Genomic DNA, 25,208 nt, shown 5'->3' with positions numbered 1-25,208 from the left:
TGAGGAACTTTCATGGTGGGGTTAGGTTGAAGAGTCTGACATTCTATATGTGTTAAAGATTTTATTATACCTTTTAAGAGTGAAGTAGGATATATTTTTTTTAAATCCTCACCCGAGGATATTTCTCCATTGATTTTCAGATAGAATAGGAGGGAGGGACGGAGAGAGAGAAACATCTATGTGAGAGAGACACATTGATTGATTGCCCCCCACATGACCCTGACCAGGGTCAGGGCCAGGGATTGAACCAGCAACCAAGGTACTTGCCCTTGACTAGGAATGGAACCATAGACTCTTTGGTCCTTAGGCCAGCACTCTAATTACAGAGCCAAACTGACCAGGGCTGAAGTAGGATTTTTATTAAAAGATTCAGAAAAATCTAAGTCTTTCATCAATTATCTTTCATATGAGTTAAAACAAATTCAATAAGAGCAGATGCAGTTAGGCTTTTGGGTTTGTTTGGAGGCATTTTTTTTTTTTATATATAGGAAAAAGCACACTTTTATATTGCGATAAAATCATTAACAGATGTATTTACTTTTTAGATCAGAACCTCAGTATGATCATACAGTTGGATCCTCTCAGTCTTTGTCTTTCCCCAAACTCTTGCATCTTAGGTAAGTTTCTCCCTTTCATCCTTAAAACCAAAATGAACACTTAACTATTTCTCTTTGTTTCTTGTTCAGGGGCAGTTATCTTTAAAAAAATTTTTTTTTTAAATTCTCACCTGAGGATATGTTTTTTTATTGATTATTTTTAGGAGTGGGGAGAGAAATATTAATGTGAGAGAGAAACATTGATTGGTTGCCTCCTATAAGCGCCCCAACTGGAGATCCAACCACACCCTACGTATGTGCCCTGACCAGGAATTGAACCCACAGCCTTTTGATGTATGGGACAATGTTCCAGCTAACTGAGCCACCTCACCAGGGGCAGTTATCTTTTTAAGATTGTCTTTGTGTTAAGTTATTTTTAGAAAATTAGGAAATGACTGTTATGTGAAGTGTCTGTATATAAGAGGAATGAAAAGATAATATAAATATGCTTCATTTTCTGTTTTGAACTAACCTAAACTAATTGGACAGTTAATAATTGCAAGGGAACTTCTGATAATTAGATCTAAGAGGTACAGGTACTCATTTTTCATAACCTTTCCTATTTAGTGGAATGTTACAGTGAAAGCAAGTCTCAGTCTGAAGTCTGCTGCACATTCATATGTTTTTTAGCAGGCAGGGACAAAAGGAGTTGTGGAACTTGTTCTTCTAAGCTTGGGTAAATTTTGGCTTTCTGTCCTTGAGGTACTCTGACAAGCACCTTGCATAAAAAATCTGCCTGAGGTAGATTCAGCCATATATATATATTTATCTTTTTTTTCATCCTCACCTGAGGATATGTTATTGATTTTGAGAGAGAGAGAGAGAGAGAAGAAACATCATTGTGAGAGAGAAACATGGATCAATTGCCTCCTGTACCTGCCCTGACCAGGGATCCAAGCTAAAACCTAGGTGTGTGCCCTGGCCGGAAATGAAACCCACTACCTTCTGGTGTATAGGATGGCGCTCCAACCAACTGAGCCACCTGGCCAGGGCTGGTCATATTTCAGTATCAGGGTTCAGTTAGCCTTCTGGTTGGATTCGATGCAGAAGTCCACTATTAAGTGGCAGCACAGAGTGCCACTAAAGGTTGTCAGCTGCTGGGCTTGCCAGTTCTTACACCTTATTCTGCAAGCATGGGAATGCCAAAATGATTGCCAGACAGTCTGTGTGCCTATAACTCAACTTATTTCAACAGTGGAAAATTATTTGGCTAATGCGTAAGATCTCTACTGCAGAATCAGAGAATGTTACTTAGAGCTGCTTATAGGTAATCTGGAGTGTGGAATCCTGAATGGGTTTTTTCAAAGGGTGCTCAGATGTAATTTTTTTAAACACTTGAAATGTTAACTAATCACCCCTAACTAATGTATGTATATGTCTCATTACCTACACTGAAGTATTTAAAAGTAAACTGTAAACAGTCTAACACTTTCATAAATCCGTAATGCATCCTGGAAGTTACTGGAGAAAGACAACTATTATTTTTGCCCATAATTGGATGAAACATACTAAAAACTCTTTCTTTATGGCACTTATCCCAGTTTAAAATTACATATTCATGCAGTATTTATGCCTATCTTATTCCTACACAGTAAACTCCGTGAGGGCACCATGTCTATTTTATTCACTATTTTATTCTCAGAGCTTGGTATAGTGCCTGGAATATATAGACACTTAATAAGTATTTGTGGACTATAGTGTGATATGTGGGATATGGGGAAGTCCCTTACCTCAAAGCATGTTTTCTAATGGCGAGGCCACAGTCATCTTGGTTCCTGGTAGAGCTATTATTCCTTAGAGTTAAAGCTATTTAAAGCTTCTGTTACATTTTCTGCCATAACAAACAAAGCCCTCTGTGATCTGGCTCTGCCTCCTCCTCAGTATAAACAATAATTAATGTGGAAGCCTTTGCTGGCTGCTAATGCAGCTTAGACTAGGCATTTATCCCTGTGTACTGTTGTCATACCTTGTTCACTTCTTCATCACCACCCCTATTTTACTGTGCTACAGATGTCCATCCCAGTACCATGTTGTCAGTTCCTTTACTATGGGTGCAGCGCTAGCCCATACAGGGCTTTCAAATAATAGCTGAATTTAAGAATTCAACAAAGATATTTTTGAGAAACCATGAGTAGGAAGGCTTTTGTTTCTGTTTATTATTTTCTACCTGTTCACTTGTGTTTTGTGGTAACCTTTACTGTTTCACCCACAATCCCACAAGAAAGCAAATTTATATACTTTGTTTTTGTATACGCTGGTATTGCTTTCCCTTGTTAAACAATGTGATTAAGCTTGTGTCTCAGTCTGTTTATTATCAATGAAGGGGTATACAAATTACAGAGTATCAGCTCCTATCTATTACCTAACCCCCCCCCCCAATCTAATCTAGGTTGCCATTCCTAAGGAATCTTTCCAAGCTGAATATCAAGTTTAGTATCAAAATCATGATCCTGTATCTCTTTACTCAGGGATCCTCTGGTCTCTCATTTTGTTCTCCTTTGGTTCCTGAAGGCAACCTTCTAATTTTATTACTTTGGACTAGGATCCTGGCCATATCTTTTCATCTTTGTGACAAAGATTATTTTATCACATGATCTGGGTCTTATATTGGCAAAATGCTTACTATTTGTGTTAAATATCACTCTTAGTTTCATTGCTGCATGGTACCATTTTTAGTACTCTTGGGCGCATTAAAAAAAAAGGTCCCTGTTCTCAAGATTATATTTTGTTGGAGAGCAGTGGTTTATTTTTTTCTTGTTTTTTTTTTTCTTTATTGGTTTTAGAGAGAGGAAGGGAGAAGGAGAGAGAGAGATAAAAATATCGCTGAGAGAGAACATCGAGTGGCCGCCTCCTGCATGTCCCCCACTAGGGATCGGGCCCACAACCTGGGCATGTTGCCTGACCAGGAATCGAATCAGCGACCTCTTGATGCATGGGATCGATGCTCAACCGGCAATGGTTTATTTCTACAAAAAGTTTAACAAGAATAAAAAAAAAATAAGAGTTGTGATTAAGTGCCATGTAAGCAGGGTTGACAAGAGATGGGTTGGTTATAGGAGGAAAAGTGATTGCAGTGAGCCATCAGAAATGGATTTCAGAGGTGAATACAGTTTCTGCTGATCCTTGGGAGGTGGCTAGAATGAGAACATTGTAAGTTGGGGAATGCCCTGGTGAGGGGCAAGAATTAGATATTCCAGTGGCGTATAAAAAATAGTAGCGGTCTTGAGAGCAAAGGATATATGAGCAAAGGAGTATAGAAAGAGATGAGCAGAGATGAAAAGTACCAGAGCTGGAATGGGAAAGGAAGATCGACCAAGAAAGTGCAGTGTCCCAGAGTCCAGGGAGGCGAGATTCAGGAAAGGAGGAATAGCCAGCAGGGTTAGCTGCTTAGGGATCAAGAAAGGTTATTGGATTTGACAGTTAGGATGTCTATGACTTTTTGAGAATGCAGTTAAGTGGAATAATCAAGGTTTCAGATAACAGTGGGTGGGTGGACAAGGATAAGTAAGAGAAGTAGATTTTGTGAGGCATAGAGTAAAAAGACTAGGTTTTGGAGCCAGACAGTTTTTGGTATAAATTCTGACTCTCTTGCATTCATGCTGAATGGTCTTGGGCATATATTTTCATGTTTCTGCACTTCAGATTAAATAAATAAATAAATAAAATAGGGATAATATATCTTGATGAATTGCTATAGAGTTAGGTAATATAAGCAGAGTCTTTAATAAAGCTCCTTTTCTTGCTCACACACAACTAAGGATGTTAAAGTAGCACCATCCCTAAAAGTGGCTCATTAGAGCAGTGATTGGTGGTAAAGTTATGTTTAGTCTTTGTTTTAAATGTACCCCTGTCATACCACATGGAAAGTTTAGCAGCTTTAACAAACATCAGGAAAGATGCCAGCCTTTTATTTTTCTAGAAGATATTTTGAGTATATAATGTATTTTTTCCCCCAGTTTGGCATCATAACTTTTTTTTAGCGGTATGTTATAGACAGAAAAGAGATTTTAGGACTAGATTGACTGACTGACTGTTATATTTTCTTTGTACAGGCTGATTTCACTTTGATAGCTAATGTGAGGGTCTGAATTCAGGGAAATATATCATAAACTTCTGTTTCTGAGCAAACTAGAATTCTCTTGACTCCTTTTCTTGCAGTGAGCATTGTGTGTTGACTTGGACAGAAAGAGGAATTTATATTTTCATTCCTCAGAATGTTCAAGTTCTTCTTTGGAGTGAAGTCAAAGGTAATTATATTTTTCATTCTTATGTAATTTATAATCTTGTTCTTGTGGAAGATTGATTATAGGAGGATTCTCTTGTAGTGTAAGGTGTAGACAAATAGAAACAGGTAACGTTTCTTTTAAACATTAACATCATAGATGTTTCCCATTGAACGGTAGTTCACAAGCATACATTTGTAAATTTGTGTTCAGTTATTTAGTTTTTCTTGCCTTTTAAACTTTTAAAGATTTTTCAAAAATATGTTTTATTTATTTCATTTTTACTTTTTTTTATCCTCACCTGAGGACATTTTTTCAATATTTTGTTCAGATAGAGTGGGAGGGAGAGAGAGAGAGAAACATTGACATGAAAGGGACACATCTAGTGGTTGCCATCCGCACGACCCAACCAGGGCCGGGGACTAACTGCAACTGAGGTACGTGCCCTTAGCGGGAACCAAACCTGGGTCTCTCTGGACTGCAGGCCGACACTCTAACCGCTGAGCCAAACCAGCCAGGGCTCAAAAATATGTTTCAATTGATTTTTTTAGAGAGGAAGCGGGAGAGAGATAGAAAAATCTATGTGAAAGAGAAACATTGATCTGCTGTGTCCTGCATGCCCCGCACTGGGGATCGAGCCGGCAACCTGGGTTTGTGCCCTGACCAGAAATCAAATTGAGACCTCTCAGTCCATGGGATGATGCTCTATCCACTGAGCCACACTGGGCTTGTGCCTTTTAAACTTCTAAATATAGCTTTTATTTCATCTTAAATATTAGTAACCACTGTTAAGGATTGAATGGGTTTTTCCCACTCCACTTTTCCTGAATCTTTACTCCTATTAGAAATCTTGCTTTAATCCTTTTTTTTGTTTTGTTTTTTTCTTTTTAAATATATTTTCATTGATTTTTTTTTTTTACAGAGAGAGAGAAAGGGAGAGGAGGAGAGAGAGAATGGGAAAGTGATGTGAAAGTGAAACATCTGTTGGTTGCCTCCCACACACCCCCTGACCAAGATTAAACACACAACCTGGGTATGTTCCCTGACTGGGAATTGAACCAGCTATCTTGCAGTGCACAGGATGACACTCAGCCAATGGAACCACATGGGCCAGGGCTTAATTTCTGTTTTGTGTCTCAATAGTTGGGGTTTAAAAAGTCCTTATGGGAAGAATAGCCATATGGCTGAGACAGAAAATCATTCTCTGTTCTTTTGGTTAAAATCAGAAATAGAGCCCAGGCCAGTATGGCTCCGTGAATTGAGCATCGTCCCATGGTCTGAGAGGTCCCAGTTTGATTCCCAGTCAGAGCACGTGCCCAAGTTGTAGGCTCAATCCCCATAGTGGGACATAAAGGAGGCAGCCAATCCATGTTTCTCTCTCATGTTGATGTTTCTATCTCTCTCTCTTCCTCTCTAAAAAAAAAAAAATCAATAAAATATTTAAAAAAAAAAGAAATAGAGGAAATCTAGGGTTTTTTTTTAGCATTGCTTCTCAGGGAGTATATTTGACTTTTGGGTCATTTTCTGCTTTGTAAAAACATAAAAATAAAGAAAACATTATTTACCGATATGATCACCATTGATTTCCTGTGGATTAAGTACTCTGTGGGTGTCCCATGAAAACTAGTCAATTTTTAGACTTCTAAAAATTGAAATACACAGTGAATAAGCTTAAGGTTATACAATGTGTTAGTTTGATATATTTATATATTGCAATATGATTACCACCTTTTGTGAGAACATTTAAGGTCTAGTCTGTTAGCAACTTTGACATATATAATAACTATAATCACAACACTGTGCATTAATGCTTTAGAACTTACTCATCTTCTAACTGCAGATGTGTATCCTTTGACCAACATACCCCCGATTCCCCTGCAATCCAGTCCCTGGAAAGCACCATTCTACTGTTTCGATGAGCCTGTCTTTTTAGATTCCACATATAAGTGATAATCAAAACTAGTTTTTATTTATTAAAAAAATTTTTTGTTCTTTATTGATTTAAGAGAGAGAGGAAGTGAGAGGGAGAGAGAGATAGAAACATCAATGAGAAAGAACATCCCCTGATTGGCCGCCTCCTGCATGCCCTCTACTGGGGATTCGGCCCACAACCTGGGCATGTGCCCTGACCTGGAATCTAACCAGCGACCTCCTGGTGCATGGGTTGATGCTCAACCACTGAGCCACATAAGCCAGGCTCAAAACTAGTTTTTAAAGTCCTTTTGTGATGATCTGTTTTTCCATAAACTGTTTGTTGATTTACATACTGTGTTAAAATCCATTCATTGATATTAGATTATAACTCTCAGAAATGTCATAATCTGGTCTCTAATGTAGAGTGCTTTCTTTTAAAGTCCCTGTTCTTTTTCACAGAAAATAGCATTTTCAACATAGGATCTTAGATCAGAGAGATTTGTTTCTTTCTCTGTATCTTTTATTCTTGTTATTTTTAGAATACTAAGATGTGATTTCTTTCTTTTTTTAATCCTCACCCGAGGACATTTTTCCATTTTTTTTGTTCAGATAGAGTGGGAGGGAAAGAGAGAGAGAGAAACATCGACACGAAAGGGATAATCGAGTGGCTGCCTCCTGCATGACCCAACCAGGGCCGGGGACAAACTGCAACCAAGGTACGTGCCCTTAGCGGGAACCAAACCTGAGTCTCTCTGGACCGCAGGCTGATGCTCTAACTGCTGAGCCAAACTGGCCAGGGCTAAGATGTGATTTCTTTATTGAAGTGCAAATATAAAAAGATGAAGTTCAAGCCAAACCTATATCAAAAGTGAATTTACTAGAATAATTTCAGCCCTTGCAATAATGGAAAAGGAATATTTGGCTAACATCCTGTGTGCTCATTCCTGTGGTTTTTGTAGATATTCAGGATGTGGCTGTCTGCAAGAATGAGCTGTTCTGTTTGCACCTAAATGGGAAAATCTCACATCTCTCCCTCTTATCTGTGGAACGCTGTGTGGAACGCCTGCTAAGGAGAGGCCTATGGAACCTGGCTGCTCGCACTTGCTGTCTTTTCCAAAATTCTGTCATTGCCGGCAGAGTGAGTCAAAGAGCTTACATGTTTATCTGGGTTGGTAAAACCATCCTGACCTGCAGGATTGTGCTACAAAGTTGTTTGACTTAATTAGCCTTTTCTTTTCTTTTTTTTTGGTATGTGCCCCTAGCAGGAACCAAACCTGGGACTCTCTGGTCCACAGGCTGACGCTCCAACCACTGAGCCAAACTGGCCAGGGCTACTAGCCTTTTCTATATGACCAAAATAAAGCATCAATGAATTTCAAAAGGAAGCATGACAAATAAATCTACGGGTGGGGGGAGGGTAAGAAAAAGGTATACTTTTCCATTAAAAAATAAATAAGTTTACCCACATATTTATTTGAATTTCAGACCTTGTTTTAAGGGGGATGTTTGTATATATGGTAACTCCTAATTAAAATTTTAATTTCTAAGTTAATTCTCATTAAATCTTTCACTAGGTTGTGAAACCTTTTAAAGCACTTCTAAGGTTTTATGTTCTATATATTAGCTATTTGAATGTAGATTTAGTTACAAATAGTAGGCTATTCTAATGGGTTTCTACTTATTTTTTTATTAGGGAAGAAAATCTTTGACTGTAGATAAATTGGAGCATTTGAAATCTCAGCTGGACCTTACAACCTACAGTGATTTGATTTCTCAACTGGAAGAATTGATCTTAAAATTTGAACCTTTGGATTCAGCTTGCAGCAGTAGAAGAAGCTCCATTTCTTCACATGTAGGTATTCTCACTTTTAAAGGGGTTTTCCTGTACAGTAAAATTTCCTAACTTGGGTTGTATATACTGCTGGTATCCCCAAACTTATCTTCCTTTCCATATAATAGATTTTTTAGGGGAGGGAGAGTCAAGAAGGGCTTTCTTTCAGCCGTTCAGCAGTCCTGTGAAGACTTCGTTTAGGTTTATCTTGGAACCACATTTTGTTTTGTCATTTTTAAATTATATTCTGTTCACAAATGCACCTAGAGCCTCCAGCACAAATTAAGTTGTTCCTAATATGTGATTTTAGATTCTTCATGCTAATTTGAGTCTCAGTGCAGCTCAGGATTGCCTCTTTCAGTCCCCATTCACACTGGCAGGCTTTATAGAGATAAGCTAGAGAAATACGGTAGCATGATGCCTCTAGCATGTGGGAGTGACCAGCTGCCAGGAGCCTGGAACTTGTTCACCGGTTTGTCCTCATAAGCCATAATTGTTATTATTGACGTGCTGCTTTTACTCTTGGTTTTTCTCTTAAAAAGCTATATTGTGTTATAAAGGAAAGTTTTACTTTGATATTTTGGGAATTCTTTTCATTTTTAGGAAAGTTTCAGCATCTTGGACTCTGGTATTTATCGTATCATTAGTGGTAGAAGAGGCAGTCAGTCAGATGAAGACTCTTGTTCCCTTCACAGCCAAACCCTCTCAGAAGATGAGAGACTTAAAGAATTCATCTCACATCAAGAAGAGGAACAGCCAGATCAGTGTTGCAGCTCACAAGGAAATGAAGGTGATGAGTGTGTCTTTTATTGGTTGCAGATGTGAACCACTTAATTTCTGTCCCTTTTATTTGCTACGATTATCTTGTACATAGAGTTTCCTGTAAGGTGTTAATAATTTTTATTATGTTGATAGACTTTCCATCCAGATCTGTTGATCTGCTCATCAGTAGAAGAGTGGATTTGTGTTTAGTTGTGTTTCTCCCCCCCACCCCCTCATATTTAGGCTAACATTGGTAAAGTACCTAATTTTAATCATGCATCAAAGTGCTGGAAATGTTAAGAAAGGAAGTCATTAACCAAAGGAGTGGCACAACTTTATTTTGACTAACCAACTTATTTTCCATCAGGAATGAAAAATTACTACAGTTTTGGGGCCATTGCCTACACTTTTTGATGTTTGAGCATTCCTGTGACCGAACTGTTGAGAAGAAATTAATAGAGACTCTAAACTTCCTTTTTGACTTATGGGGATTCAGGGTTAGTAGGAAAATGAAGGTACCTGCCTGAGTGTTTTATATGTTAACCATCCCATGCACCTTGTAAACCTGTGTTCTGCTCATTTGTGCCTGGGTCAGTTGTGATTTTGGTATTGACTCTTTCATTTCCTTTGGTTTATTTATTTCAGAACTTCTTTAAAGATTAAAAAAACTCACATGTGATTAGATTTTTGTTTTTCCTCCCGATTTCATTCATCAGACAATGTTTCTCATGTTCCAGTGACGTTTGAGACAGATAAGAATGACACTTTTCTCCCCTTCAGTATTCCATTACCATTTCGCTCTCCATCTCCTCTTGTGTCTCTTCAGGCTGTGAAAGAAAGGTAAACTAATTAGTCTTGTCATTTAATCCCATTCTGGTTTTACTTCCTTTGTCACCTTAGGTCCTTAAGTGCTGAGAATGGAAAGACATTTTAAATGAGAAAAAAAATCTCTAGGTTATTTCTCATATCACCTGTTATATAGAGATGTTAAGTTCTCACATCCGTCTTGGGGAATTTAGCTTCCTCTTTGTTTGAGTAGCTGGATATTTGAATTGTTAGAGATGTGGGTTTTTAACCCACAGAGAGCAAAAGTTTGAAAACTGCTTTTTTTCTCATCCCTCATAGGAACAATTTCCATATATCTTTAATCATTTATCTTTATTTTATTTATTGATTTTTAGAGAGAGGGAGAGAAAGAGAGAGAAACATTGATTTGTTGTTCCACTTATCTATGCATTCATTGGTTGATTCTTGTATGTGCCCTGACCGGAGTTTGAACCCGCAACCTTGATGTATCAGGACAGTGCTCTAACCAACTGAACTATCTGGCCAGAGCTACCATTAGTCATTTCTATTTTTTTTCTTTTAATATTTTTAAAAATTGCTTTTTAGAGGGAGAGGAAGGAAGAGGGAGAGAGAAACATTGATGTGATCTTGAAACATTGATCAGCTTCCTCCTGCACACCCTCTACTGGAGATGGAGCCCACAACCCAGCATGTGCTCTGACTGGGAATCGAACTGGCAACTTCTTGGTTGCCTGGCAACTGAGCCACTCTGGCCAGGGCTCATTAGTCATTTCTTGGTCCTTTCTCAGTTTGGGCTCAGAATTGGAGACTTCAGAAATCTTTCTAGCTACTCCACGGGATCAGGATTGGCATTTAAGTTTGAGAGAGAAGACTTTGTACAGCTACTTAACTGCTTATCTGTCTTACTGGATATAAAAATTTATATGCTATGACTAATTGGCAGCTGAGTTTCATGAAGAAATTCTGTTAATTCTCTGGCCAGGTTGGGGCAGGTGGTCACATGGCCTCTTTTGCTGAAGTTGACAGAAACATCACAGACACAACTGGAGTTGAAGACCTTTACTTTAGCACTTAAAGCATTTTAGTAAACGAAGTGAATTCTTGCAATATTGTAAATTTTCTGTTGACCTTATGTGAAATATGCACTTGATTAGGGAAGTTGCTGTAAGCAGTCTCTCTTTTTTTTTAAGTTTTTAAAAAATCCTCACCCGAGCCCTGGCCGGTTTGGCTCAGCGGTTAGAGCATCAGCCTGCGGTCCAGAGAGACCCGGGTTCGGTTCCCGCTAAGGGCATGTACCTCGGTTGCAGTTTGTCCCCGGCCCTGGTTGGTCGTGCGGGTGGCAGCCACTCGATGTGTCCCTTTCACGCGTCGATGTTTCGCTCTCTCTCTCTCTCTCTCTCTCTTCCTCTCTCTCCCTCCCACTCTATCTGTGCAAAAAATGGAAAAGAATGTCCTCGGGTGAGGATAAAAAAAAAAAAAAAAAAAATCCTCACCTGAGAATATTTTTCTATTTATCTTCAGTTAGAATGGGAGGGAAGGAGAGAACAAGAGAGAGAGGGAGAGGGAGAAGGGAGAGAGAGGGAGAGAGAGACAGACAGACAGACAGACATCGACTAGTTGCCTCCCACACGGCCCTGACCAGGGCCGGCGATGAACTGCAACCAAGGTATGTGCCCTTGACAGGAATCAAACCTGAGACTCACTGGTTCATGGGCCAGCACTCTAACAGCTGAGCCATACTGTCCAGGGCACAGTCTCTCTTTTTTATTAAGTCCAAGTTGCCTTTGTGGCACTAATAGGAACATAGATAACTAGGTACTGAATTTTTCATTTTTGTCAGTAATGAGATCTTTTTTCATATTACTTTTTTTGGTGTTTGACTTCCAGTGTTTCTAGCTTTGTGCGTAAAACTACTGAGAAGATTGGCACCCTTCATACAAGCCCTGATCTGAAAGTGAGACCAGAACCCAGGGGTGATGAACAGTTATGTGAAGAAGATGTGAGTCCAGTCACATGCCCAAAGGAGGAAGACACTGAGTAAGATGTTGCATATAAATCTGTGTATATTCTAGAGGAGTCATATACCAGTTGGAAGAAAACCATAGGCTGTGACCTATTGGAGAAGCCAAATATGTAACCCTGCTCATTGTTGATTATTTATGTAGCTCATAAAAATTGTGAATACCACAAATTAAGTGTTGGAAAATTACACCTATCCATAGCAAATCTGTTAAGACACTTTTTTTTTAAATCCTCACCTGAGAATATTTTTCTATTTATCTTCAGACAGAATGGGGGGTGGGGGAAGAGAAACATCGATGTGAGAGAGACACATCAACTGGTTGCCTCCTGCATGAACCCAACCAGGGCCAGGGACAAACCACAACCAAGGTACGTGCCCTTGACTGGAATTGAACCCACAACTCATTGGTCTGTGAACCGATGCTCTAACCATGGAGCAAACTGGCTAGGGCCGTTAAGATACTTTTAATTTAATACCTCTTCCATCTGTCTCCTGCACAACCTTCTCCCCTCCAAACCTCTTCAAACTGTTGAGATATTAGAGAAGGAGTATTAAGTTAAGAGTAAGATGACCAAGGATCTAGGCCTTGTCCTGGTTCTGCTTCTGACTAAAGTGTGACTTTGGATAAGTCACTCATCATCAATGGCCTATAAGATGAGAGCATTGGTATTGATGTCTTGCCTTGTACCTTCTTATGATATGCTGGTGGTATAGTCCTTGTTCTGGCACAGTGTGAAGTGTCTTGTGTCTCTGGTTTCTGCCTTATTACATAGTTCAGGGGATCTGAGCATAAGAGGCAAGCGAGCTCAACCCTCATTCAGGAATTGAGAGAGAGATGCATAGGCCCTGTGTGTCTAGATAGTCAGATGGAATAAAAGGTGTGTTATCCTCAAAGTAACTTAGTGAATCCATATATTTATAGGAAAAATGTTCAGATATTGCTGTGGCATTTAAGGCAGCCCTTAGTCTGACCTTAGCTCACCTTTCCAGCTCATTTTTAACCACATCCTGGGTTGTACACCTCACTATCTTTCTTTGTTTCTTCTACTTGCAGTATTTCTCCTCCATTTTTTTCTAACACAAATGCCACCTCCTCGGGAAAGCTTCCATTGATTGCCTGGTCACAACAATTATTCCTTTTTGGTGTGTGCTTTCATAGCACAGTTGTTTGTGTTGCTCTTTATCATTCGATTATCTTTTTATATTATAGTTGGTTGTTTGCATGCCTTTCTTGCTGACTTGAGCTGACTTATCTTGAGACCATTGACCATTTTGTATACTCATCTGTTTATCTCATGCACATTAAGTATAATACCTGCCACTTAGTAAGGACTTAGAAATATTTGTCTAAGGAAGCTATAAATCCCTCTAATTCTTTTTTTTGTTAATCCTCACCTGAGGATACTTTTTCCATTGATTTTTTTTTTTAGAGAGAGTGAAAGGGAGGGGAAGGGGAGGGGGAGCAAGACATTAATGTAAGAAAGATATATTGATCAGTTAATTCTGCACATGCCCTGACTGGGGACCAAACCCACAACCCAGGCATGTGCCCTTTACTGGAAATTAAACTCTTCAACCACTGACCCACACTGGCCAGGGCCCCATCTCACTCTTTTCACACTTTTCTAGGGAAGTAAAAGAAGTATCTAGTCAACCTCCAGAAGAAGATAAATTCCAAGAACTCAAAATAGCCACAGCAGAAGCACTGTAAGTATTTATGAAGGAGGAAGTTTTGTAGTAAACAGGAATGACTTTTTGAGATCATCACTAGTGTGGTCCTTAGACAATGTAGGGCAGAGGTAGTCTCATTTGGAATTGAAATTCAAGAATTAGTATATAGTTAATATTCTCTGTGTTGTTATGTTGCTGAGATAATTGTTAAAGGGTAGAAAAGTAACATTTATTCCAGATAAATATGTTGTATTTGTTTGGTTTATTTAGCATGAAATAATTTGTTAAAAAAAATACACATGAAACAAATTTCATACTTGTCTGTCTTGTATAGGACCAAGCTACAGGACCCACTGGTTTTATTTGAACCGAAGTCTCTGAGAATGGTTTTACAGGAGTGGCTTTCACTGTTAGAAAAAACATTTGCCATAAAAGACTTTTCAGGCATTTCAGCCACTGGCAACTCATCCATGACATCGAATGAGGATGTACTGTTGTTTGATGAGTCAAAAACTGGAATATTAGATGAAGATAATGAAAAAGAAAAGGGCTCTTTAGGCAGTGAAGAAACTATTGATCAAAAGGCATGCGAATCTGTAAATAGTCTGAGGGAGCCCATGGATGACCTTTTTCAAGTATATTCCCCATGCAACATAGCAAACAGTTTTCGAAAGGACCTGGCTGAGTTGACAACATTGTGTTTGGAATTGAATGTACTGACTTCTGAGATCAAAAGCACAAGTGGACATGTGGATTATACTTTGCAACAGTGCTCTCCTGAAATTCTGGCTTGTCAGTTCCTAAAGAAGTACTTTTTTCTCCTGGACTTGAAGAGAGCAAAGGAGAGTGTCAAGCTTAGTTACACTGACAGTCCTTGTGTTTGGGATACTTTTATTGAAGGATTGAAAGGTAATAATCAGATTGATGGGGGAAAAAGGAGAAGCATTTGTAACAAAAATAAATTAATTTAAAAAAATCAGATTTTCTTACCAAGGATAGAAATTGGTATAGAGCACCTTGGCATTTTTGGGTTTAAACTATAAGGATTAAGCAGAAAATTACCTCTCTTCTGGTCAACCTCCATTCTGTTTTCCACTCAATTTAATTTTTAATAGTTCTTTAAATATTATTTTAATTTGCATCTGTATTATAAGAAAGTTTTTTCTTTCAGTCATATTTAGAAAATGACAAATGTTGGAGAAGTTGGGGTTAAAGTAAGATTTCATAAATTCAGATATATAGAAATGAGAAAATCCCTCATAAGTTACTAATATTGAAATAATGTTTACCATTTATTGAGTACTTACTGTATGCCACATATTATGCTAAACACTTTACGGGCATTGTTTCATTTTATCTTTACCTGAGTCTTTAGAGGAGATGGTGTTATTCCATTTAATCGGTGAGGAAACAGGCACAGAGAGATTATAATAGTTAAGTAGGCTAAACTGCTATAATAAATATCTCAAGAAATACTAACTCAGTATTACATGAGTTTATTTGTTGCTCATATACTAGATAGATGTTTCAGATCCAAGATAGATGTTTCAGATCAGTGGGCAGCTCTCTTCCATATAATAATCTAGAGATCAGAGTTCCTTCTGTTTCTTTGAGTTCCATCCTTCTTTGGGTTTGTGATTGAGATTGGGTTGTTATGTCTTGGGGAAAGCATCTGCTCTCTTCTAGGCCTGGCCTAGTAGAGTGGGTTTCGTCTCTTCTGTTCACATTCCATTGGTAGGAATTCTATCACATGACCCCAGTTAACTGCAGAGGAGACTGGGAAATGTAACCCATGCAGGTGTTCAGAAGGAAGAGAATGGATGTGGGTGAAAAGCTTGTATGTCTGCCTCAGAGATTTTGGTTGAAAGCCAGCAGTCTCTCCTTTACACTTGATTGAAGGTCATACTATTTGTCATCCCCATATAGAAACCAGCTCTCATACCCCAGAGACCATGCATGCCCTTTCTGCTGCACAGGCCCAGGTTTTTGAAGACGCGAATTTTCTTAATTCAACATTCTGCTTTAATAAAAGATGCCATGTGTCTAGTAATTAATTTAGACTTTAAGCACACTTTTCATTCATTACCAAAAGTGAATAGTCACAAGTCGAGATAATGTTTTTATATAATTGACTTAAAGATAATTTTGTTTTCTAGAAAGTGGATGTATAGTTATGATTCTGCTTAAGTTGATATTTAGCAGTTAAAAGTATAAGAAATGATTTCAATTTGTTTTTCTGAGTTGTGGTAGACTGTCTCCTATGTGAAATAAGAAAAATTGTTTCTCTTCAAATAGGTTCACATGTTTGACATTATTGCTTACTGGAAATTTGCTATGTATGTCTCTATTATGTGATCATACCCAACATGGGTAACAGGAAAATAACAGAAAAGAGACTCTTATCAGCCTCATTGGTTGTTAACTTATTGGAGCTGATTAGAACAGGCGTGATGGCTAGGTTGAGATAATACACTGCTTACTTGAGTTTAGGGTTAAGTTTGGCTTAGCTTCCACCTAATCATAAAGCTTTCCCTCACTTTTCAAGCTTTAAGTGGTGGCCTCCTCCCCAAATTCCCTTAAATACTTATTGCCTGATACAGTCAACTAGGAAATAATAAAACTGGGAAGAAATTAATTTTTTTGAAAACAGGTATATCAGAAATTCAAGGTTGGCATTTTAGAAATGATTTGTTGAACAGGCTTCACCCTACAAAAATGCTGTAATTATTAGAAAACAGCTTTTTAACAATGAGTAGTTTTTTTTTTTTATTATTATTATCCTCACACGAGGACATTTTTCCATTTTTTGTTCATGTAGAGTGGGAGGGAGAGAGAGGAACAGAGAGAGAGAGAGAAACATCGATGTGAAAGAAACACATCGAGTGGCTGCCACCCGCACGACTGACCAGAGCCGGGGACAAACTGCAACCGACGTACATGCCCTTAGCGGGAACCAAACCCGGGTCTCTCAGGACCACAGGCCGACGCTCTAACCGCTGAGCCAAACCGGCCAGGGCTAGTTTTTGTTTTTTAATAAATATGTTTTTATTGACTTTTTTAGAGGGAGAGATAGAAACATCGATGTGAGAGAGAAACATTGATCTGCTGCCTCCTGCATATCCCCTGCTAGGGTGGAGGCCACAACCCAGGCATGTGCCCTGACTGGGAATTGTACTGGAACCTCTCAGTCCACTGAGCCCACCCACTGCGCTAGCTACGAGTAGTTTTAACTAGATCATCATTCACTTTATTTACCATACTTGGCTTTAAATGACCTGGCTATTCACAAAGGTCAAGTCTTCCTTCAGAGAAAGATTTGCTGTAATTGGTGTTCTAAAAAATTGGTAAAATTTTAAATGTAATTAAAGTTTAGTAATGTATTTTGTTCTCGATGGCAAAGGGCACTGGTTCTAGGAAAAAATAGGAATTTGTCATTGATGGTAGATATACACACACACACACGCACACATATCCCTTTTTCAAGGATAGTACAGACTTATATATTGGTGATCTGTTACTTTGTTTTGTTTAAAACTTTTAATATGCTCTGCCTCCCAATTTGATTTTAATGTTCTTAAAAGTAGAGGTTGTATCTTGTTCTTCTTGTCTGTCTCTCCTACAATGCTTAATAAGCATTAGGTCTTGCACATGATAGGTGCATGAATATTAGTTGTTGTACGAATGTGTTCATGAATCAAATATTTACAGCTATGAGATGAAGGAAAAGGGTGTGTTTTATCTTTCAGAAATGGCGAGTTCCAATCCTACATATATGGCAATGGAAGAAGGAGATCTACCATCAAGATTAAAGCTAGTGGATGACTCGGTCCCTTTTGACAGTCCTTTGTTGATTGCTTATGCTACCCAGTAAGTTGTTTATACGAACTAAAAAATCATATGCATATTTTTGGTCTTAGTCTCAAGTTTTACTCAGTTGCATGTTGGTCAGCTTCTTGTTAGTATATTTATTTTTATTTTTGGTAAGTACTATACTTAGATACTATGACCAAGTTATATCATCTCACTGAAGTTGGAGACTAATATGTTTTATTTTTAAATGTAGATTGTATGAGAAGTTCGGGGAATCTGCCCTTCGATCCTTAATCAAGTTTTACCCATCTATTTTGCCTTCGGATGTCTTGCAACTTTGTCATCATCATCCTGCTGAGTTTTTGGCCTATTTAGACAGTCTGGTGAAATCAAGGCCTGAAGATCAACGGTGAGAAGGCGAAAATTGTTTGCAAACTCTTCTTCTAATGGGGTATTGTTTCTCTTGTATAAGCAGTTGTAGCATTTTTACTATCAACTGCCACAGAATTGAGGCATATACTATGGAAGAGAAGGATTTGGGAAGTTGTGTACATTCTTTCAGGGTTCATAGTACACATCATAAATGTGCACATACTATATATCTCTTCCCTTCCTCCTTTTCTCACTTTTAGGGATTCTTGGATCATCAGTGTAAAATTAAACCCCAGCTCAGGGCCCATGCTAAGACAGATAAGCCTTCTTGTGTTCTCCGCCAGTGAGTGGATTTATTGCCACCATTTTCATTGATGATAGCCCAGCTTTTTGTGGGTGGACCTCAGTTCCAGCTCTTTGTCTTATTTATTTATTTATTTATTTATTTATATATTTTTAAATCCTCACTTGAGGACATTTTTGCATTTATCTTCAGATAGAGCAGGAGGGGGAGAGAGAGGAAGAGAGAGAGAGAGAAACATCGATATGAGAGAGAGACATCGACTGGCTGCCACTCACACGACCCCAACCGAGGCCAGAGACAGTTGCACCCGAGGTACGTGCCCTTAGCAGGAACTGAACCTGGGCCTCTCTGGTCTGCAGGCGATGCTCTAACCGCTGAGCCAAACTGGCCAGGGCTATTTATATTTATTTTTTATCCTCACCCGAGGACATTTTTTATTTATTTTGAGATAGAGCGAAAGGGAGAAGGGGAGGAAGAGAGAGAGAGAAACATCCATGTGAGAGAGACACATTGAGTGGCTGCCACCCACACGACCCCAACCAAGCCAGGGATAAACTGCAACCGAAGTACGTACCCTCAGCGGGAACCAAACCCGAGCCTCTTTGGTCCGAGCGCCAATGCTCTAACCGCTGAGCCAAACTGGCCAGGGGTGCATCTTTTTTAGACTGAGGCCTCATTTCCTGTCTCCACATAGCCCCTGGTTATTAAGACTGGCTGTTCTTGCCACTCTGCACTCCTTCTCCTACTCTCCCTCTCCACCCTTCTTCCTCTGATTGATTCACATTTGGCTTTTATTTCTCTATTTATTTTTGGCACTTTGGTATTTCCCTTATTGTCTTGGAGTTCACCTGTTCATTTTTTAATTTTTTTTATTTTAATCCTCACTCGAGGACATCTGTCCATTTTTTGTTCAGATAGGGAGGGAGTGAGGGAGGGAGGGAGAGAGAGAGAGAAACATCGATGTGAAAGGGACACGTTGAGTGGTTGCCACCCACACGACCCAACCAGGGCTGGGACAAACTGCAACCGAGGCACAAGCCCTTAGCGGGAACTGAACCCAGGTCTCTCTGGACCACAGTCCAACGCTCTAACTGCTGAGCCAAACTGGCCAGGGCTCAACTATTCATTTAAAAGGGTATTAGATTTTCACCAGTTTTTCTAGACATTTTGTAGCAGAGGATTTTCAAGTTATTTCATACACTGTATTAATCTTTCAGTAACATTTTCACATCCCCACATTTTATGGTTTCCTTTCTCAGCTTGAAGATTGGTGTGTTTTTTCCCCTACTTTCTCTTAGGCAATCCTTCCTTGAGTCCCTTCTACAACCAGAGTCTTTAAGATTGGATTGGCTGCTTTTGGCAGTGTCCCATGATGCTCCCCCAAGCACAAGCACTATGGATGATGAAGGAAACCCCAGGTATAGAAGTCCTCTTTCTAAGCTCTGGTGTTCCTTTGAAATGGAACTGGTTTATTCACATACAGCATTCTGGGCTTATTTCAGAAACAGCTCTGGAAGAGACTGAGCCAAGTCATGGTAGTAATGAGATTGAGTGTACTTCCTAGTGGTTCTGAACATTTTTTGAGTTATAGATCCTATAGAACCTGATGATTTCTCTCAGAAAAATGCACATTTGTGCAAAATTTTACACATGATTTCAGTAAATTAAACTGTCCCCCGTAAGCTTTTTCATGGACACACATTAAGAGCCTTCAGTAACTAAACCTGTTAGAAGGGAAAAAATTGTGCATATTTGTTTGTCTGTGTGTTTTCTTCCTAGAAATTTCTAGATATAACCTGATTTAGGATTAAAAAAATAGAATTCATAAATAATACACACTGATACTTATAATGTATCAGAAATGATGCTTGTGTTTTCCTCCAGGAGAAGCTTTAAAAGCCCCCAAATGCCTAGCCTATATGTCTAGACAGAAGGTCTGGAAGGATAGACAGAGGCTGTCTGTGAGTGATGGAATTATAGGCTTCTTTCTTTTGTTTTTGATTACCTAAAAATGTCTAATTTTAAAAAATAAATAGGTACTTGTTATAGGAAAACTGTTTATCAAAAGCCAATTAGAAATATTTGAAAGATATAATAATAATGGAACAAGTATAATTAAACTCTGCTCTTCCCTATTAGATGATTGATAAGCATTTTGTAGAATTTATTTCCTATCTAATTTATGGAGTTTTTCTTTTCACAGGCCTCATTCACACTTGTTTTCCTGGGGTTACAGTCAGCTGATTCTTTATCTAATTAAACTACCTGCAGATTTTACAACCAAAGAGAAAATGACTGACATCTGCAGTTCTAGTGGGTAAGAGAATTTTCTGAGAAGCTGAAGTTAAAATTACAATCATTTCAGTTAATAACTTTGTAGTTCAGGGCCTGAATTGATATACTTTTATTATTTGCAAATTCTTTTTGCAACGGGAAAGTATCTTTTTGTTTTAAGTGATAGTAAAGTATACAAATTTTTCCTTTTAAATTTTGTGCATATTTTTTCTTTGTGTGGAAGAGACAGGCCTTTGCTAACTCCTCTTCTCCCCTTCTGCTTAGTTGCTAACCCCAGGCATGCAAATGGTATTTAATTAAGCACTAGACTGTGATTTGAATTGTAATTGCTATAGGGTTGTCAGAATAGGGAGGGATCAGAATGGGCTCTAGAATTGCAGGTGAAGGTCTCAGGGAGGTGGTGAGACTTGGGAGGTAAACCCTGAAGGCTGGATAGGATTTGTATTTAAAAGGAGCCAGGAGCCCTGGCCGGTTTGGCTCAGCGGTTGGAGCGTCGGCCTGCGGTCCTGAGAGACCCGGGTTTGGTTCCCACTAGGGGCGCGTACCTCGGTTGCAGTTTGTCCCCGGCCCTGGTCGGTTGTGCGGGTGGCAACCACTCGATGTGTTCCTTTCACATCGATGTTTCTCTCTCTCTCTCTGTTCCTCTCTCTCCCTCCCACTCTACCTGAACAAAAAATGGAAAAATGTCCTCGGGTGAGGATAAAAAATAAAATAAAATAAAAGGAGCCAGGAAGAGGGCTGGTAAGGTGAAAGAAATAAGAAGAATAAGGGCATGAAAAACTGTCATTGCTTTTTTTTTTAAATCCTCACCCGAGGACATTTTTGCATTCATCTTCAGATAGAGTGAGAGGGAGAGAGGGAGGAAGAGAGAGAAAGAGAGAAACATCTATGTGAGAGAGACACATCGACTGGCTGCCACCTACATGACCCCAACCGGGGCCGGGGACAAACTGTAATCATGGTATGTGCTCTTAGTGGGAACCAACTCTCTGGACCACGAGCTGATGCTCTAACTGCTGAGCCAAACCGGCCAGGGCAGAGACATTGCTTTTTATTCATACTATGTATTTGTCAGTTATTTATTGCTGGCCATGTTATTGTATGGCTCCACCTGGATTGTAATGTTTTGGAGATTGGGACCTATTTCTTCATTTTCCCTCATAATGGCAGGTACTTGATACATATTTATTCATTGATAATGAAGGAAGAGACTAGACTAGCTAGGTGGTTGGTGATGAGATTATGGAGGACCTTGAAAGCTGGTCAAAGAACTTAGTCATCAGTAGAGACCCTTTAGACTTTTCAGTATGAAAATGACATGATAAAAATGGAGCTTTCTGGAGATCATTTTTGGTGTCATACATGAGAACGGTTTTGGAGACTAAAGCTAGCTTGGAAGTTGTTGCAGTAATTCATTCTTAACTGGGTTGGTGATTAGTAGGGCAGCAAAAGGACCACACCAAGGGACATTTCAAAGGAAAATGCAGTGAGATTTATAATACTGGATATAGCAGATGAAGGAGGGAGAAGAGTCAAGGAGAACTTTCATGTTTGGGGAAGAATATGCTAATTTATATTAAATCTTAACAGATCAGTGCTATGTAACAGAACTTTCTATGATAATAGAAATATTCTATTCCACTGTCCAATATGGTAGCCATTAGCCACATTTGGCCATTGAGTACTTGAAACATGAATTGGTCAGCTGAAGAACTGACTTAAATTTTATTTACTTTTATTTAAATTTAAATAGCCACATGAACCTAGTATTTTTTATAATGGACAGCACAGCTCCAGATAAATTCACTGCCTTTTATTCTTTTCTTCACCTTTGGTCTCTTTAAAGTTTCTGGCCTGGATATCTTACTCTCTGTTTGGAGCTGGAGAGAAGAAGAGAGGCCTTCACCAACATTGTGTATTTGAATGATATGAGCCTGATGGAAGGGGACAGTGGTATGTAAATCCCAATTGGTTACTCTTGGTTATAGTATTTTAGAAGTCACTTCAGACTTTCAATAAAATTTGGTAAACATTTTAATCATCATGTGTATAATTCTAGCTAGCTGTCAAATTTTTAGAGTTTTTTTTTGTTTTGTTTTTTTAATTCGTACCACTTGGTAATAACAAAATCATAATTAGGAATAAACTACAGGTAACTTCTCTATTTAATAAGTGCCTTCTGTGTGGTAGGCACTATACTAGGTGCTTTTCCAATTACTTTTTAAATGAGATAACAAACCCTTGGTAGTTACTATTATTTTTACTCTACAGAAGTTACAACTAAGGCCCAGAGAAAGGACGGTTACATTTCCCAAAGTCATACACCTGGTGGAGCTGGTATTCAGACCCCTGATTGACTATCTCTAAAGCTTGTGGTCAGGTTCTTTTCTCTGCATCGTGTTGATTTTTTACATAGCCAAAAGTTAGAGATCATTAAGATGAATAAAGTGCAGTAGCAGTCAAATTTCCCTAAGCTTTCACAAGTATTTAGATATTTAAAAAAATAATTTAACTTTTATCAATCCAACACAGATAAAATGTCAATCAGAAGGCCAGGACTTGGACACACCTGATACCTGAAGTCTGAGGGTCCATCCTGCATTCAGAGAGATGGTTTTGATCCATTTTAGGGTATTGCTTTATTCATCTCAGTGCAGAGATGCCAACAGCAAGACACCAGGGTCCTTCATCCAGTAGTGTCATCCGCAGTCTTTTTCAGCCCTGCTGGTGTAGGAAAGGGAACGTGGGAACAGAACAAAGAAGCCGGTGGACTGGCAAGGGTTAGCTTCAGATGTCACAGCTATAGCAGAAAGTATTGAGATCATCTTTCTTTCAGAAGTGAGAAAAAGGAGCAGGTGGTTCTGTAGGACTAGGACTACAGATGTGCAAACACTTCTGAACAATAACCAGAAGAGTTAAAATATAAATGGTTTCTATTTTTAAAGTTACTTGATTTTTATTATAGAAAAAAATACAAAATTCAGGAAGCATAAAAAAGAAATCCTCCCCACTCAGATAAAAGAACTCATGATATTTTGTTAATATGATAAAAATAATAATAGCTATTTTTGCCTTTGGTGTATTAAATGGGATCTTTTTTTGATACTTTTCTCTCCTTGTAAGTCATATTAATCACTCCAAGTTGTGTTGATTTTACTGCCAAATATATATCTTCTGTTTACTTTCTTTTGTTCCACCACCATTACTCTGGTTGTAGTGACTTGCTTATACTACTGCAGTAACCTCATAATTGGTCATCTGGCTTCCATTCTTGTTCATTCTTTTTTTTTTTTAATCCTCACCCGAGGATTTTTGTTGTTGTTTTTTGTTCAGATAGAATGGGAGGGAGAGAGAGGAAGAGAGAGAGAGAGAAACATAGACGTGAAACGGACACATCGAGTGGTTGCCACCTGTACGACCCAACCAAGGCCAGGGATAAACTGCAACTGATGTACATGCCCTTAGCAGGAACTGAACCCGGGTCTCTCTGGACCACAGGCCGAAGCTTTAACCGCTGAGCAAACTGGCCAGGGCCATTCTTGTTCATTCTTAATCCATTTTACTTAAGCAGCCAGAATGGTTTTTTTTAAAGCCAAAATTGGATTATGTGGCACTCTCCTTGAAACCCTTTTCATTGAACTCAGAATAAAATCCACATTCTTTAACCTAGACCCTTTGTTTTAAACTTTGTAAATTATAAACTTTATTGGTCTCTATACTTTATTTTGTTTTTTTTCTTTGTTGTTGGAAGTATTATAGATGTCTGTTTTTATCCCTCATTGACACCCTCTTCCCCCCGCCATTGTCTATGTCAATTAGTTATGTGTATAGTCATATAAGTTATTTGGTTTATCTCTTCCTGCCCCACCCCCACGCCCTTCCCTCTGAGGTTTGTCAGTCTGTTCTCTACTTCCATGTCTCTGGATCTATTTTGTTTGTCAGCTTAATTTTGTTCATTATATTCCACAAATAAGTGAGATCATGTGGTATTTGTCTGTCTCTGTCTGGCTTATTTCGTTCAGCTAGACTCTTAAGGCCTAGTCCTGTCATCTCGTTCTCACTTCTCACTTCTGCCTTTGTGTGCTATAGGCCTTTATTGGAGTTCCTTGAATTCACCTTCTTTCTTGTGTCAGGACATCCTCAATGTTTCCTTTGTCAGAAATACAGACTGCTTCACCCTCCATTCCTGACGCTCCCCACCTCAATTCTGCACGTATGTGGGCCATGTGCACATGCTGTCTATCTAAGCTTGTCTCATCTTTCAGCTGAAATGTCACTTCCCCAGAGAGCCCTTCTCAGATTTCCAGAAACACCTATCATTCTCTCTAATGGTTCCTTGATCTTTTCTTTTTCTAGCATTTAGAAGGATATATGTATAGTACATTTATGTGTTTGTCTAAGTTCTGTCTTCTTTATTGTAAGTCTCACAAGAGTTCCTCATTGTATATCCAGTGCCCAGCATAGAACATACCCTGGGTAATTAGCAAGTCAGTGGAAGAATATTGAAGTTAATTTTGTGGCTTTTCCTTATCATGAACTATTTATTCAACAGATGTTCAGAAAACATATTTGTGTTAGGGTGATAAGATTATGTTCTCTA

General features: G+C 38.7%; 1 protein-coding gene across 6 annotated transcripts in view; it reads left to right on the top strand.

Annotated features, from left to right (window-relative positions):
* HPS5 (HPS5 biogenesis of lysosomal organelles complex 2 subunit 2) overlaps window positions 1–25,208 on the top strand; it is a 40,425-nt gene that overhangs the window by 10,254 nt on the left and 4,963 nt on the right. For 4 of the 6 annotated variants that reach the window (XM_036258647.1, XM_036258646.1, XM_036258650.1 and 1 more), the window contains 14 exons: window positions 546–617; window positions 4,755–4,843; window positions 7,693–7,871; window positions 8,427–8,585; window positions 9,168–9,354; window positions 10,043–10,166; window positions 12,021–12,170; window positions 13,786–13,863; window positions 14,162–14,736; window positions 17,574–17,694; window positions 17,891–18,046; window positions 19,612–19,731; window positions 20,517–20,630; window positions 22,455–22,561. In XM_036258647.1, coding sequence (XP_036114540.1) covers window positions 546–617; window positions 4,755–4,843; window positions 7,693–7,871; window positions 8,427–8,585; window positions 9,168–9,354; window positions 10,043–10,166; window positions 12,021–12,170; window positions 13,786–13,863; window positions 14,162–14,736; window positions 17,574–17,694; window positions 17,891–18,046; window positions 19,612–19,731; window positions 20,517–20,630; window positions 22,455–22,561 — 2,231 coding nt within the window. The remainder of the gene's footprint in view (window positions 1–545; window positions 618–4,754; window positions 4,844–7,692; window positions 7,872–8,426; window positions 8,586–9,167; window positions 9,355–10,042; window positions 10,167–12,020; window positions 12,171–13,785; window positions 13,864–14,161; window positions 14,737–17,573; window positions 17,695–17,890; window positions 18,047–19,611; window positions 19,732–20,516; window positions 20,631–22,454; window positions 22,562–25,208) is intronic. The other 2 variants (XM_036258648.1, XM_036258649.1) reach the window with 2 other exon arrangements.

This window comes from Molossus molossus, unplaced genomic scaffold (genome assembly GCF_014108415.1).
Source record: "Molossus molossus isolate mMolMol1 unplaced genomic scaffold, mMolMol1.p scaffold_m16_p_13, whole genome shotgun sequence".
In the NCBI taxonomy this organism is placed as follows: domain Eukaryota; kingdom Metazoa; phylum Chordata; class Mammalia; order Chiroptera; family Molossidae; genus Molossus; species Molossus molossus.
Note: the sequence above shows the minus strand (reverse complement) of the source record. Positions and strands in the feature narration are given on the sequence as shown.